Here is a 17,030-nt window from a genome sequence, read left to right as displayed (position 1 = left end):
CGGTCTGAGTACAGCAGCATGGACTATGTGTGTTCAGGGTCATGCTGCCTGTGGTGTATGTACGTGATGATCAACACATTCAACATGTGTCTTATGACTGGCTATGTACATTTCAGTCTTTGGTGGAATATGTGTGTCTGTATGACTGCTTTTGTGACACATAGCATAGTTTCACTAGACCATAACATTTGACATAAAAATTTAAGATAAAAAAGTAGTAGCAATTTCTACAACTCCTACACATTGAACAATATCAGCCAATTGGACAACACGATCGAGACTGTGAAACAAAGTAGGAATATGATGCTAACATGATTCTGACATGTATATAGCTAATGTCTCATACAGTGTATTGACTCAATGATGTCTCTAAAGCAGCCTTAAGCATAGATAATATATTGCATCATACAAAATCCCTCCGAACTGCTGGCATTGCAAAAACAGCCAAACAATATGGGGAGAGGTTGCCCGTTTTCAATCTAATATTGCGTGGCACTTTAAATCTCAAGGAAAGATTCCTCACCAAAAAAAGAAAAACACTACAATACCAAATGGCTATAAATTGTGTGGCCGTGGAGGATTGAAACCTACAGGCAACTGCAAAACAAACCTTAAACAGGCTTCAACCTGGCCTGAAACAAATACTCACATTTAGCAAGGGTGTTTTTAGTATTACTGCATCTAATACTATACAGTTTATGGCTCACAATCATTTGGGACTGAACAGAACAAGATTTCTCTTCGCCTCGAGAGAAGGTTGTATCTCATGTGTTAACTGCCGTGTAGAGACTGGGCCTAGAGCTGGGCCTGGGTGATTGTTGTTATTCCTGACTGACGGTCCCTGTGTTGAAGCAATGAGAAGCCAAGACATAAAACATTTACGAAGTTAATGTTATTTGTGGGTGGAGAAAATAAGTACATACCTCACATCATTTATAACCTCCTACTAGTCTAAAGGTCTTTCTTTGGGATACTCATATCAGATGCCTTCACAGTTTGGCTCCTAGTTTGGAAGCCTCAGCTACAGATTGCTCTAAACTCTACGGTTTGTGTGTGTATGTGAGTCTATGTGTGTGTGTGTGTGTGCACTCGTGACCAGGTCATTCAGAATGTGTGTGAAGGTGTGCTGCAGGTCCCCCTAATGGAAACAGTGAGACACGGAGGCGCTGAGTGGTGAAGTGTCCTGATTGGTGAATATGTATGTGGGAGTAGTGGGGGGGGGGGCGGCAAGTCATGGAAAGGACACCTCTAGTGATCATGAATCCGACTCTGGGGTGGTGGGCGTGTTTGGAGAGGGGGGGCTCATGGCGTTCTGGTAGCCTGTTCCGTAGCAGCTGTTGGGGGACAGCGAGTTGGGGTCGGCCAGTGGCTTGATGGGGCCCAGGTAGGCGCGGCTGACGGGCTTCGGCGAAGGTGTCTCCCCGGGGTTCTTGGCGCCCAGGATGAAGCGGGTCTCGTCCACCTCCTCCAGGTTGGAGATGTCCTTCATCATCCCCTTGCGGTAGGAGACGGACAGCTTGTTGGAGCCGTCTGACATGAGGTTGAACTGTCGGGCGATGAACACGACGGGCAGGGGCAGCATGGCGACCACGATGAGGGAGAAGCACATGCCCAGGGCCCAGGGAGGGTAGCTCTGGAAACGCTCCTGGGCCTGGTGGAGGGACAAGGAGAAAGAGAGGAGTAGGGGTGGGGGGGTGGGGGGGGGGAAGAAGAGGGGAGGAGGGACGAGACCGTAGAAGTAAGGAGCTTGAATATGACTTCCCACAAACACAAAACCACACACACACACACACAGAGTGTGGGCACTGACCAGTTCCTCGACCCAGGCGTTGTACCCTGGTGGGCTGATGACCAACTCGACGACGGTGGCTATGATGAGGATGATGAGACACAGAGGGGAGACGTACTTCCACATGTAGAAGTAGAAGGAGTAGGGCCTGAAACCCAGCATGTCCTCCAGGTCCTGCATGAACCTGACACCCACATGGACACACACACAGGTAAGTCATTGGTAAGTCATTGGTTTGGATAATATCGTATTCGACCATTAAGTATCCTATCTACTCACATCCTACTTTACACGACACTAATCTACCATTTTCATTACACTGACTGTATATGCTATGTTAGTCATTACTGGAGAAAACTGTACTTAACGATCCTATACCTTTTGGTCCCGTATATCCAGGCCACAGACACATTCTCTAGGATGACCACAACAGTGAGGGGCAGACCTGCAGAGTAGTCGTCAAACATGGTCACAAAATAGTTCCCTGAGCGCTGGACGAAGAGCAGCCCACAGAAGAATGCCACGATGCAGCAGCCCACTGAGAGAGAGAGAGAGAGAGAGAGAGAGAGAGAGAGACAGAGAGAGAGAGAGAGAGAGAGAGAGAGAGAGAGAGAGAGAGAGAGAGAGAGAGAGAGAGAGAGAGAGAGAGAGAGAGAGAGAGAGAGAGAGAGAGAGAGAGAGAGAGAGAGAGAGAGAGACCGAGAAATAGAGAAATACGATTGTCATTAAGGAAAATACAATTTCCAAATGTGTGGTATTACATTTTCTTAATAATAGTGCTCATTTGATTTGGTGTTAAACATGACACAAAACTTGGATTGACATTGTTTGATAGTGATAGTTAATACGGTAAATGCAAGCATGACAAAGGCAGTGAACGAAGACAAGGAAGGTTAAGCTGCTGTGTGTGTGTAGATGGTGGAGGAAAGCTCTGGCAGATGGCTCTGTCCTAGCTGGTAAGAGTGTTGTCATAGGGACAGTCAGCCTTCAACCTATCTTCAACCTTTAGGAATTGACACTCTTATTTCCTATTAGACCTTTGAGGTCAACAACAGTCTCAAGATAGCCAACATTTGTGTGCGGCCAGAAAGAGCCTGAAGACAGGAGCCTCATATCAGCTAGTCAAATCTTGGTAATAATTGTAAAAAGAAAGAGAAAGCAAGGGCCCACCTGTGAGTATCTCCTTTTTGATCTTGTACGCGTCGAGGACAGGCGTGGTGATACCGGTCATGGTGCCTATCATGCTGCCCAGGCCCAGGTTGATAAGCATGAAGAAGAACATGACTGACCAGAAGGGAGAGGCCGGGAAGTGGGTCATGGCCTCCGTGAAGGCAATGAAGGCCAGACCTGTGCCCTGGACTGCCTGCAACCAGACATAGGAGGTAAAGCATAAGAAATACTTTTAAGAGAGAAATAAAGTTCAAATTAAAATGATTTCTATGCTAGACTTGGACACAGGGAGTATGGATATACTTGAGCCCCAAACCCCTAGGCCCCAGTCCCAGTTATAGCCCCCAGCTCCAGGCCCCAGGTCTCCAGGCCGGCCCACCTTGTTGAGCTCATCCTCCAGGAGACAGGGATCCAGGCCCAGCTGGGCGAAGTCGCCCTCCTTCACGGTCTTGATGACCCCGTACATCTCAGCGTAGTCCGGGGTGCTCAGGTGGGTGAAGTTGACGTGAGGGGGGATGAGGTCGTGACTCAGCACATTGGAGTTGAGGTAGCCCAGGATCTTCTCTGCATTTCTATTGAGGGGACAATATCAAAGTGACCCAAAGCTGATTTGTAGAATGTTAATTCCGAGTGATGATTGAACTCCACTTGGAGTACCAATTCATTGAAGAGAAGGGTGAGGAAAAATAGGAAAATTAATCACATTACAATCTGCTTGAAAAACACATTGATTCCTTGAAATATTGCTCGTCCTTCTATGCCATCTACCATTCCAGCGGTATTTCCATTCCGCTGAACTGTACTCACTCCACGACACACTTCTCGTTGATGATGTTGGCCTTAAATCCCAGCACGGCAAACACCACCAGTGTGGCCAGGATGGAGGTGATGAAGTTGATAACAGAGACCAGCACGGCGTCAAAGTGACAGTTGTTGTCTATCTTGTTGTAGCTGGAGAAGGCGATGACCCCTCCGAAGCCCAGGCCCAGGGCGAAGAACACCTGTGTGGCCGCCTCCCTCCACACCTGGGGCTCCAGCATCTTCTCCAGCTGGGGAGACAGGTTCGCATTAGCATAGAAGCTCTCTCTCTATAGTGTGTGTGTGTGTTTGTGTGTGTGTATTACTGTAAGAGTAAGAAAAAAGAGTGGAAAAGAGAGAGAGTGAAAGAGGGGGGGGGTGAGAGAAAGAGGGAGAGATAAAAAAAGAGCCAACAGTAGCTTCAGGGAGCCTCACCTTGGGAGTGAACATGTGTGCAATGCCGTCCACGGAGCCCTTCAACATCAGCCCCCTCACCAGGAAACAGAAGAGCACCACGTAGGGGAACAGAGAGCTGAAGTACATCACCTGGGAGGGGAGAAAAACGTGAAAACACAAGCTTTTAGTTGACTGGTTTGAATCTCCCTATCCCAATCCCCTCATGGCCGGTCCCCTACCTTCCCTGAGGAGGCGATGCCCCTGATGACAGCCAGGCAGACGATGATCCACGCCACCAGCAGAGAGAGGGTCATCTTGATGTTCAGCCCTCCGCTCTCAGCGATGGTGCTGGTGATGTTGAGCGTCTGGCGGTACCAGAAGTACGTGGTGGCCGAGCTCTTTTCACATTCTGGCTCCACAACTGAGACGGGGCAGGTGGAGGAGGTTTAGGTTGGGTGGTGTGGGTGGGTGGGAATGTGAGGAAAGCCAGTTGGATAATGGAGAGGGAATGAGAGAGGGAAAGAGACAAAAGGAACAGAGAGATATGTGGTATGGAGAGAGAGGGATTGGGGATGCAGAGAGATGACAGAAAGAGAGAGAGAGATGGAGAGAGAAGGAGAAGGCCATAATGAGTAAGAGAAGGTTTACACACTGACAACATCTCTCTCCCTTGGGTTGGCTGTCCCAGACATGAGACAGGTAAACAAGGTCATACGAGGTATTAGTATGCAGAGCACATGTTTTCTTTCAGACCACCTGACATTTTTCACTGCTTGCTTTTTACCCTTTTATTGCTCAACCTTGGTGAAATAAGACATGAATCTTGGGCTGGAAAAGGCAGTTGTATTGCATGGATGTTACTGCAGCAGCACACTTGTGCAAACACACACACAAGCATTCGATCACTACATGCACAAACCCACAGCTGCACTTGCGCACAGAGATACACACACACGCATACACACAAACGGGTCAGCGTATTCTATTCAATATGGATCACAGGTAGATAACAATGTTCATCTGAGGAAACCAAGACAGCCTCAAAGACCATGATTCTATTTTTAGAAAATTATTTATTTCTCTCCATGTCATTACTCCCTCCATTCACCTCACATGTACAAATACAGATTTTCATCAAATCTGAACAAACTTATGACCTTGGGTTCTCTTCATAAGACGGTTTGACCTTCCCATCATCATGGTGTGCTGTCTGAGTTGATATAGAAACATGTCACCTGGCAGCTGTTCAGAGTGGGCACAAATTAGAATGTTTCTGGGGAATGTGTACATAAACACACACACACATAAGAAAATCACCCCATGTTAAAGGAATAAGAAGACTGCTGTCTAAGAAAATTGCTGTTTTGTTCTCTTTTGTGCACGTGTGCAATTACTTAATGAATCCCACAGTGTCTGATCATGTTGTAGGGTTAACAGTGTGCCTTCTGGCTATGTGTCATACCAGCGCCGTGCGTGTATGAGCTAGCGGACCGGCTGAAGCTCCTCTCCTCTTTCTGTGGGGCCACCTCGGGAGTCTGCTGACTCATGTGAAGTAGCAAGGCGAGGCGCTGAGCAATTGCGTTATCGTTGCCTCAAATCTAATGGAACCTCCTGGGATATTAATCTGGATTATCTTCATTGGGTCATGAACGATCCTTGTAAGGAAGTTAACGTCATCAGCTGCCTTGTTTCAAAGTGTGGATAAGGGGCTAAGGGCAGTACTGGATTCAATTTTACATTTATTTTAGAACATGACACCTATTAGAGCTCTGTGAAACATAAATATGTTTTTCTCAGAATGGTTGAAACAATTGGGTCATGGGTAATACGGAGCGACACAATTCGGGTAAAACTCCTTCAATCTAGCCGAGGGCCCTTATTTTGGAGTCTATGCCATAGACATACTGACATATGTGTTTTTAAATCTAGGACCCTTCTCTCTCTCTCTCTCTCTCTCTCTCTCTCTCTCTCTCTCTCTCTCTCTCTCTCTCTCTCTCTCTCTCTCTCTCTCCTATAGAATCCAACTCACTGGCCAGAGATCCATTCCTCCTGATTGGACATTCAGCCCAGGGCAGTGGATACTGGAACGACTGGAAGAAGTAGAAGATGCTCCAGCCGATGATGACGTTGTAGTAGAGACCCACAAAGCCACACACCTGGAGACAGACAGAGAATTCAGTCAAACTGGTTTGTCTGCACAAGTATGACACAGAGGAAATCCTCTCGTAAAAGAGGTTCCTCTCCAAATAAGAAGATGGAAGGGAAATATTACAGGATGTAAATAAGGCACAACAGAGTTGCCCCAGTCAATCTCCCTAGCCACCATGCCATAGCCAAACAAGGTCGGGAAACCATGAATTATTGAAACGCGCTCCTTCAGCCGTTTCCACGGTGATCTCTTAAGAGGTATTTATAGCCAGTCCCGAGCCACTCTCGTACATGTGCACGACTATAGATGGGTGAGCGGGCTCTCTCTCTCTCTCACACACACACACACACACACACGACACCAGCATCCCTCTCTTTTCTCCACCTCCCTCGGTTAGGGCTCTCACATCTCTCACCCTGTCTGAGAGGCTAATGAGGAAGGTGAAGAAGCATTCTTTCTGTGGCTTAGTACCATCTTTACTTGATTTCAGTTGCACGCCTTAGGACTGCCGACTTCAACACAGTCTGTAACCACAGTGATGTGCAAGGTCTTATTTTAATATGTATTAAGTCAGAGGTTTTAGATTTATGATTATCAGGGGCATTAAAAAAATGACAACGCTGAAACAGGGTATTGGAAAAGAGCAGCAAGGCATAACGTTAGTCCGGAGGGAAAACTCAAAGTGTTTGTCTTTGCAGGACAAACACCTCCCCTCGTAAATCACAGAAGTGGCTGCGGTAGCTAGTTTCTACGGAGATCTGAGTCGATTCAGCGAAAGCTTTCTGGAGATAAACCACAGGGTTGAAACAGGCATCCTGCCATTACCGCCTCACTGATCCTCATCACTACCCCCCCGCCCCCCCCCCCTATACGTTCCTCTCTGTTGAGCTGCGTGGTGAGAGCACAGACACGATGGGGGCCACTGACAAATGTATTACCTTCCCAGATAGAAGGAGCTATATTTACTTAGACAGTTTCCTTACCCATGTCACATTAATCATGTACTGTAGCTGGTACTGTATTACTGTAATGTATCAATATATATATACATATATTGCAAGTAGGCACGTGCAATCATGTGCATCAGCAGTGTTGTCTGTTTTTCAGGATGAAATGTAGTTTCCCTCGACACAGACACATCCCTGTCTGCCTCTCAACAGTCAGTGCCAAGCATTTCCTCTGCCCAGCCCACTTTGCAGTGACGCATCCCAGTAGGATGCCGCCCGTCTGGAAGACGACGCCTTCCTCCATGCCCCTCACCATCAGGCTGGACACCCCGATGCCACCCAGGCGCGGGCACACGTAGTTCCACACCCCCAGGCTGCCCCGGCGGATCTTCTGCCCCACGGCCAGCTCCAGGAAGAAGAGCGGGATGCCGATGAGGATGAGGAGGATGAAGTAGGGCACCAGGTAGGCACCTGGAAGACACAACATGTCTGGTCATGTCTGGTAACACAGAACATACTAAACACCTGTTTAACCAGCTAGCCTAAAGGGATCGTACCATACGCACATTAGAAGGTATATGAATGTGATTGAGTATGAATGTGTAGGAGTATGTATGAGCAAAATGTGTAGAATGGTTAAGCTTTCGTCATCATTACACAGTATCTGATGACAGTCAATAGATACTTATTAAATGACACATGGTGGCTTTCTGTCCAGTTTCCCTATTAAAAGAATGAAATACAATTAATTATTAATTATTATTAATTATCTGTTTCTCAATGAAGATGCTGAGGGGAGGAGGACAGTGGGAGACAGACAGCGAGGCCTGAAGTCTAGGGGCCATAGAGCAGATCTAGCTCCATGTCTACTGGATGGCCACTGTGGGTGTACCTCAGCAGAACTGTGTGACCTGTCTGTCACCGTCAAACTTCGTAGTGTCTTATTCCACCTCCCCCCCATCCTGTCTCCCTGGAAGCTGCTGCCCACCCCCACAGCAGCCAGGTCTATTTCTGAATTTGATTTGAATTATGGGGGGAAATCTAAATGTGTTCTTCTCCAGCTTAATCCAGGGGAGGCTTAATCAGGATGTGAGTGGCTTTGCTGCACCGGCCTGTGAGTCATCATCCGCTGTGTAATAAAAGGATGTGAAGACTTATGGCTGGAGTACTGGTACTAATATTAATTCTTGCAAAGGACAAGTTACATTGCTCTCAGCTCATTAGATAGCACACATGAAACAAGGGAGAAGAGAGTAAGGCAGAGGAAACTTTAAGGAAATGGAGGACATGTTGGGACATTTGAAATTGGAAAGGGGAGGACAGTAAGCTCATATGTTAACTAGAACATCCAGGTAAGTTGCTGCTGGCTGATGAGAGAGAGAGAGAGAGAGAGAGAGAGAGAGAGAGAGAGAGAGAGAGAGAGAGAGAGAGAGAGAGAGAGAGAGAGAAAGAGAGAAAAAAGGGGGAGGACAGGGGAATGCAGCCAAAATAAACAGAGAAGAAAAGAGACCTAGAGAGGAAATTCATTCAACACCAACGGTCCATTTAATGTGTCTGTAATTGGCTGCCACAAGGCCAATTACTGGGTGAAGGATGGGCGCTCTCCTGGTCACACAACCTTGCTGGATCGGTTGAATAGCCTTTAAATCCAACCTATTTGCAATAAATCAGGCTTATAATGGATGTAAAATTGGGCTGCAGTGTAAAGGGACTGGGTGGACAAGCCCATGAAATTCAATCATTTTGAGTTGGAGCTGGGCTAAACTGGGCTATTAATAGACGTGTAGAATCAGACTTGAAGAAATCGTTCATGTTGACTGACAAGAGACACGTCACAGGTGTGCGTATTTCTTTTTGCTTTGACAGTATCAACACTCCTCAACACTATTTGTTTACTGTATATAGTGTCGTGGCCCAAAATTGATCATAGGTCAGGTAGGCTAACCATATGGGAGGTCCAGTGGTGGGGGGGAAGGCCTAGGTTTGGGCTGTGTTATCTGCACTACAGAGACATGTCCCGAACAAGTCCCGAACAGGTAATGGGAGAGCAGGGGTCTTGCCAAAGTGGAGAAGGCGGAGAAAAGAGAATGTTTTCAAAGGGGAAAGGGGGGACAGGGTGAGTCAGCATTATGGGAGACTGTTGTGTGTGCTCGGATCTAAAAGGAGGGTTGTTATGAGTTCAAGAATCAAACAATATGGCTCCCTAGGACAATGAAGAGCCTTGTGTTTGGGTTACTTCTGATTCTGGGATGTCCACCATGGGAATAAAATAAGGACCAAGAGTGGCAGGTCGAACTGACCGAGCCAGATAAGTAAGGGGGGGGGGCACGCATGTCGGTCTCATTGAGGGTGACGCAACTTGGATAGGTTGGGGGAATAACATTGACAAATAGTATAATGCGGGGCTTTTCCTCAATATAACGGGTTGTATCTTGTGCCTGTTAGCTTTATGTGTCTTCCTGTACCAACTGGGCATTGCTGAATAAACCTCTCAAGCCATCTTGACTATGAAAGACATTCCGTCTCCGACTCTATTTTTGATTCAAATCCTTCTGAACTAAAATATCCTACAATAGGTACTTTACTTTGAACCAAATTTAAAACATGACGGCGATTCAATTTCATACATTTTTTATGGAGACGTCCTGTGTGTCAGAGTATCACTTTGCGCCCAGCTTGGCCCTGTGTTGCAGTAGTGATCAATAACCCAGCTATATTTAGGGCTGCTAGCTTCTGAAACCTCAGCCCAGCCCCTATCTTAGCAGACGAGCCTGAGGGAGATAGCAGGCCAGCAGCTCTCAAGCTGGTTCTGCTGTCTAGGGTCACTGTGCTGCTGTTGGTGGTCATCAGACAGTGGGGTTCAAGAAGACGAGCAGGATATGACCTCTTAAATCTGGCGGGGCTGCTTTCCTCTCCTGAGTAATGTCACCAACAAATCATACGTGTGTGTGTTGAAGAAGCAGATGCGATGCCATAGATCTCGTGGGGTTTATTTTCAAGGAGACATTCGTACTGTAGACGTTTATCTACCGCATTGCACATAGTCGTCCCGCTCTCAGGGAGGAGCTGTCCCCGAACTCACCTCCTCCATTCTTCTGGCACAGGTAGGGGAAGCGCCACACGTTGCCGAGCCCCACGGAGAAGCCCACCTGGGCCAGGATGTACTGCAGCTTGCTGTTCCAGGCCGGGCGGCCGTCGTTCTCCGGGGTTTCGGGGGGCAGCGGGCTCTGCTTCCCAGCAGCCCCTCCCACGGTCAGGGAGCTCTTCTTGTAGTCCAGGAGCTCCTCGTGCGCGAGCAGGTCGGCCACGGACTCTGTGACGTGCTCATGGCTGTGCTCGCGCTGCGTCACCTTGCTGTTCTTCGGCATTGGGGACACTGGGGGGGAGGGGAGGGGGAGGGGGTGGCAGGCGGGGAGAGAGCGAGAGAGAGAGAGAGCTAGACAGAGTAGCAGAGAGAGAGAGAGAGAGAGTGTAGGGTGTAGAGGGGAGGCACTGAGTGCAGGTGTGGTAGTTGGAGGCTCGGTGCGAGACGTTGAGAGCTAGCGAGCGTTGTATTGAAGACTTGTTTGGTCCTGTGAGAGAATCAACAAAAACTTTCATGGTAAAAAAAACTAGCAAGAAAGACATAATGGTAGCTTTATGATGGCAGTAACACTAAAATAAAATGCCATGATGTTAACCTTTATGCTGAACAAAATTATAGTCCACAGAGGCAAAGGCTGTTGTGTAAAAAGATAAGCTACCGGACATCTGTTGGACAAACCTTTGCTTAAAAGGTTAGATACAGTATGAGGTTCATGTTGTTAAATTGTTTAATTGTAACTTGTTCAACTACATGCTCTTATGGTTCTTCCCTTTGGGACTTATTTAGTTTTCACAATGTATGCTTCATGTTTTGGCTACCCGCAATATTTGGGGCTATCTCATTGTTATGATCAGTGATATGCACTTTTGTAAAACTCTCTTTTGGAAGTCGCTTTGGATAAAAGCATCTGCTAAATGCATAAATGTGAATGTATGAAGAAATTGAGAAGGGGGTTCATTATGTGTAAAATAATTACTACTGACAAGTCATTTTTGGAAGTTTCCCCATCTTGCCCTGGGCCTTAAAACCACACCAGAGACTCAGGATCACTTACACTGTTACCCTCATCCATTTAGTACTCGTCCAGCCTTGTAACAGGATACACGACTGCAGCCTATACACAGACTACTCTCTTGTTTTGCCTTTAAGGCACAATCTGTGTTAGTGATGTGCTAAATTGAGTTCCCTGGTGTTTCATGGAGAAGTAAGTAAATGGACGTTAGATCTCATCACGTGTTTACTCTTTTGGTCGAACACCACCAATTACAAAAACCCTGTACACAAAAGCGGAGGGATTCACTGGGGGACACTTTTTTCTCTCCCTTTAATATTTTGTATCCCTGTTCTTGACTCGATGTGCTCTAAAATGAAGTTACCGTTTGTCAAAAAATCAAATATATTTCTTCACATTTGCACCTGCACTCAAGAACACACATTATGGAGATTCCCCGTGCGGGTTGAAAGTAGTTGAAAGTGATGCGCATGCATCATGTGTAATAAGCAGGGCCTCGTATGTTAAGTTCGCACAGGGCATCGCACTCCCCCTGCCACGGCTCTGATTATAATACTTGTAATTTATACTAATCATAACAATCTAACAGTATGACTGTTAAAGGAGATTACAGCACATAGATTCCCTTTTCATCAAACCAGATTGCGTTCTCTAACCTAGCACTCCCTCCCTTTCACAATGTTTTGGTTTCAAACATTTCCAACGCCACACAATTGTCCTACTTCATTTTCCTTTCCGTGGGCTTAACTTTGGGCTAGCTTTTCCCTCCATAAATCCCCTAATCCCCAGACTCCTTGCAGCAGCATCCTCCTCCCCCCCCCCCCTCTCAGGGAGCACTTGGTTCAGCCCAAACAGGATGGAGGAAGCAAGTGCACGTTGAACCCCTGTGTTCTCGAACGTTCTCATCATCCACATCGCAAGTCTGGTATTGGGCTCATCACTTATTGAGTCACTTCTCCTGCCTATATAAGAATCCACTGACAACCGTAACGTAGAGCAGCAGGGCCCCCTGGGATGTGTGTGAGGTCCGCATCCCATAACCCGGGAAATCCAGGAAACAGGGATCAGGACCAGATGAGATAGCTATGCTGAATTACAGTCTACTTCACAGCGTCTGTGGTTAGGAGCTGAGGCCGAGGATTGAGACTATGAAGCAGGAAGTTGTTTTGATCTGCTAAATCACCTTGTCGTGCTGGGAGAAACGTAAGGCAGCATTACAAGGAGGCTTCACAGAGATCAGGTCACACGGAGGACAGAGAGCTGTAGACAGCCACACCACACTGCCCCACCTCATCCAGAATGATGCAACATCAGCGACGTCCCTGCACCCCTCCTGACGACAGCCACTGTCACCTGATAGTGTCCATCTGCTCTGACTTTCTTTTCAATATGGAGCGTCTCCACGATTCCACTATCAACATATTAACAGAAAAACCATGGACATCCATGTGGTCAGGCACAGGATTCCATTTCAATGTATTTACCGAAAAACATCTAACTTGTGTTCCACTAGACTACAGTGTGAGCTACAAACATTCAGCTTTGTTCTCTGTTTAAAGAGGTCAGCATGCATCTACACAGCTGTCAACAAACATACATCAGCCTCCAATTTTCTATGTTCCCAGTTGCTTGCCTTGAACATGATACATCACACAATCCAACCATGTGTGTCTGCCCACAATCCCCGTACAGTACATTTACGTGCAGTGCATGAAGGAATAATCTCACGCTCATTCACATTTCGCATGGGAATCTCTCTGTAAGCCAATGCGCATTAACGAAACTATCTCTGCTCTGGGTCCTATAATTCAATCCATTGCATGAAACCTAATATCCACCTTCCTGCTTTAAGATAGATTCTCAGGGACAGCTAACCAGCGTCTGTAAACTTCCTGTCCTGCTTAAAATAGGTGCTTAGACAATCTCAATGTTAAGATGCCCAAGTACAACTACGACCATGAAGTATAAATACTGCGGGGAGGGTTAACCAGAAGGACAGATGACAGACCAGAGGGCTTCTAGCTGTTTCTAACAGTAATCTCTAATAGATTAACAAACAATTTAACAAATGCTTTGAGCAAACTAACACGACTACTGTGATTATGATCAAAGTGCTCTTGTATATGTTTTCAGGCTGGTGCCATTATTAAAATCTTGTCATTTTTGCCCTCCATATCGACAGTGCTCAATATTTGTTTATTTAATGTGCACCTCGACATTAGCATATTGGCACTGCACCACTTCCATTTGCACATGTATTATTGGAGCAGGTGTTCATTACCTGATTCGATGGTGAGGTGTCAGATTTCCACAGGACAGAAGAACTAGGGGATTTATACATTTGAATATGAATCTTACAGTATAAGCACACTCCCACAATGCCACACACACACAAATAATCAACTCAGAAACATATACAGGAAGAGAACCACACACATTTTCTTCAGAACATCATGGCTGTGGTTGACGTATAATTGATTTGGAGCCACTATCTCCTGTACAGAGCATAGTGAACTACACAACATAACACAAAAGAGGCACTTGACTTCAGTTCATATAATTGGCTTCATTATTCTCAAAGCTGTACATTTGCCTGTCTGCCAAGATAGCATATGTGTCTTGCCTCCACATTAGCATTGCCCTTAAAATACATTACTATATTAACTTTCCAACAACAAAGATATCGATATAGATGAAACACAGCACTACTAAAAACACTCAAAATCTCTAAAAACAACATTGACAATCTTTCTGAGGAAAAAACAAACTAAGAGAACCCATTCCAACTTAACACTTAATACATAACAAAAGAAAATAGATGTACAATTGTAAATTCCTGATGGTCATGAGTTAGTTACTAATTATGACAATTTTTACAGATTGCATGGCTTCTAAGAAACTCCACCAGAGAAGACATGAGGCAAATATCTTGAGCATGCACTCAGCATAATGCCCCGTAAAACGTTGGACCAGCACATACAATTTTTGACCAATATACCATGTAATTATTAACTACAATAATCAGCCTGATCTGAATGTACTTACAATCGTATTACAAGGATATTGATCATGTAATCAATACCCAGTCTGGCACTGCTGGACCACATCAGTGATAGGGTTATGGACAAGGACAACGACAGACAATGCCCCTGTACTGGAATCACTGTTGTCGATAGTAATGATACAGGCACAGACAGTAAGTGTAGGCTTGAGGTTTTTTGTGCTATGAAAACGTCCATACTGGTAAACAAGTTCGCTGCTGAGTAAGGTGACCCTCATGCACATTACTCCTCTTTTATTCTCACAATGAGCCATGCTACAGTGGTCAGAATTGGTTTATGTTTCACAAGGGTCAGTCCCAATTCTTTATCTGGCCCGGTTGTTAAGAGACACTTTATACCAGAGGTCTCCAACCCTGTTCCTGGAGAGCTACCTGCCTGTTGGTTTCTGCTCCATCCACATTTATTTGACCTGATTCAACACTAGTTACCTGATCCACCAGCTAATTATTAGAATCAGGTGTGCTAGATTAGTGTTGGAGCTAAAACCTACAGGCAGGTAGCTCTCCAGGAACAGGATTGGAGACCCCTGCTATATTGTAACAACATACTCCCCTCGGTTGTGAACACAATTAGCAAGTTTTTCACTTTTTACATTTACATTTTACATTTAGTCATTTAGCAGACGCTCTTATCCAGAGCGACTTACAGTAAGTACAGGGACATTCCCCCCTGAGGCAAGTATGGTGAAGTGCCTTGCCCAAGGACACAACGTCAATTGACACGGCCGGGAATCGAACTGGCAACCTTCAGATTACTAGCCCGACTCCCTCACCGCTCAGCCATCTGACTCCCATCTGACTTTTTCTCTACGACACATGGACAACTAAGGACGAAGGGATGATCTTGAAAGTGCGGTCAAGTCCAGGATGATAGCCCTGAAAAACAGGCTTACTGTTTGAACTCCTAATAGACTCCTTGGAATGGCTATTGTCAGGAGGAGAAGAATATCTACTGAATAAATATGAGGCTAATTTGAATGCCCATGATGGCAATGTGATGAAAGATGATATGTAAAGAAGGGCAGAAAGAGAGGAAGAGAGAGAGAGAGAGTGAGAGAACATAAATATAGTAGAAGAGATAAAGACAGAAGATAGAAGATGGCAAGTGATCAAACCTGATGTTTCACAATGTGTGAGGAAATGTGGTACTCCAGCCCTCAGCATTTAGTTTTGAAATATTTATATAAATGTATATGTGTCTGGGGACAAACCTATTAACAATACCTGTAGGTGTATCTGGTGTTGCCTGCTGTCGGCCAAATGTCCAAATTAATCCGGTGTTATCTTGGCATGTTTCTTTTCTCTCATCAGGGTATTTGATTTAGGAGTTTAAGTGAGTTTAAGAGTTCACTCAAAAACAAGTCCTGCACATGCTTTCGATCTTAGGGGCTGTGATCGTAAAACAAAACGAAAGGCGGCAGCAGTAAACAGATTAAAAACTGTCTTGAAGGTGATTAATCTGACGACAACTCGATGACATCGTGTTCGTCAACTAGACGTAAGAGCATGACTAAACACCCGTCATTCATCATTCTGCGTGCCTGTCTTCTCTGACTGAAACTTACACATAAAACATATCGTGTGGGTATTTTTTTTATAGGATGTATGTTTAAATATGATGTATGTTGACTTTACAAAAAGGGCAGATTGATTTAATAACAGCACTCAAGGTCATACAAACCACTGATTCAAATGAATAGATAACCTATAAATTCGACTTTCTCACCTCACTCAATGTCACATTAGGACTTTCAATACTTAATTATCTAATAATTAGACGACAAGCTTCTGAACAATTTATTTCTACCGATATAAGTAGCATTATATACTGGTTTGCCAACCTGATTCCCACTTAAGTAGAAAGTGAGCAAATTCTGCACTTAAAGCACCGAAGACCGGTGGGGTTAAAGAAGAATTTACGTTTCGGCAAGGTGAGGAGCTCTGCTTTGGCGGAGCTGTCTGCAAATGAAACGTCCTGCGTGAAGTTTCCCCACAGGTACTCACCTTTAATTTAGCAAAGAAAGACGCAATGTCCACTTTATAATGGCAATGTGGTATCAAAAAGGATGCCAAAGGATGCTAACATATCCAAACGACAAATTGTAAAACAACATCCGCGTGGAGCGACTTCTTGTGTTGGTACCCAGTTTATAGTGCGCGCAAGAGATGAATCACATGCCGCTTTGGCGAAATTGACATGCAGGGTGGCGCGCCGCGAGCACCCAGTGACGCAAGACCGTTCATGATCGCATTGAAAGACCGTCACCAGCTATTTATAGTAATTCAACAGCCCAGATGTTTAACAGACACACCCTTGATTGATTGAAAATACAACATCTATATCCGCACTTCAAGTATAAACTAAAGGGGTTGCATTCCCAATTAGTGATGCAAGGATGACGCTATTTGTCACGTGCGCTGGCATGCTCTTTTCGATTGATAAATCCCATTCATTTATAAAGGCACCTTCTCCACAAATAAAACTGTCAACATTCTTGAGTCATTGATGATTGATGAGTCATTGATGATTGATGGCCAATGTTATCATTTTGTCTAAAATACAGACTACCAAAAATGTGCTAATGGTAATGTAATGACAATATTCACCAGACTTAAAGCTACT

At 45.4% G+C, this 17,030-nt stretch overlaps 1 protein-coding gene across 1 annotated transcript; it reads right to left on the bottom strand.

Annotated features, from left to right (window-relative positions):
- Positions 1-1,255: 1,255 nt before the first annotated feature.
- On the bottom strand, positions 1,256-10,632 carry LOC136963737 (sodium-dependent neutral amino acid transporter SLC6A17-like). The gene is made up of 11 exons (XM_067257842.1): positions 10,332-10,632; positions 7,563-7,720; positions 6,183-6,309; positions 4,393-4,574; positions 4,193-4,303; positions 3,767-4,008; positions 3,339-3,531; positions 2,960-3,152; positions 2,168-2,327; positions 1,811-1,973; positions 1,256-1,651 (listed from the first exon to the last, which is right to left on the bottom strand). Exons 1-11 carry the CDS (start codon positions 10,615-10,617, stop codon positions 1,256-1,258), a joined length of 2,211 nt encoding a protein of 736 aa, XP_067113943.1. The 5' UTR covers positions 10,618-10,632.
- Between the last annotated feature and the right edge of the window lie 6,398 nt (positions 10,633-17,030).

The sequence above is a fragment of the Osmerus mordax genome, chromosome 1 (genome assembly GCF_038355195.1).
Source record: "Osmerus mordax isolate fOsmMor3 chromosome 1, fOsmMor3.pri, whole genome shotgun sequence".
In the NCBI taxonomy this organism is placed as follows: domain Eukaryota; kingdom Metazoa; phylum Chordata; class Actinopteri; order Osmeriformes; family Osmeridae; genus Osmerus; species Osmerus mordax.
The sequence above is the reverse complement of the archived record's forward strand: the minus strand, read 5'-3'. Positions and strand labels throughout refer to the sequence as shown.

Excerpts from the sequence above, each read along its gene's own strand:
- LOC136963737 (XM_067257842.1), bottom strand. The coding sequence starts at position 10,617 with ATGCCGAAGAACAGCAAGGTGACGCAGCGCGAGCACAGCCATGAGCAC. Across the intron at positions 6,310-7,562 it reads TCGGGGTGTCCAGCCTGATG|GTGTGTGGCTTTGTGGGTCT; the intron begins GTGAGGGGCATG and ends GTCTGTCTCCAG. Across the intron at positions 2,328-2,959 it reads CAAAAAGGAGATACTCACAG|TGGGCTGCTGCATCGTGGCA; the intron begins GTGGGCCCTTGC and ends TCTCTCTCTCAG.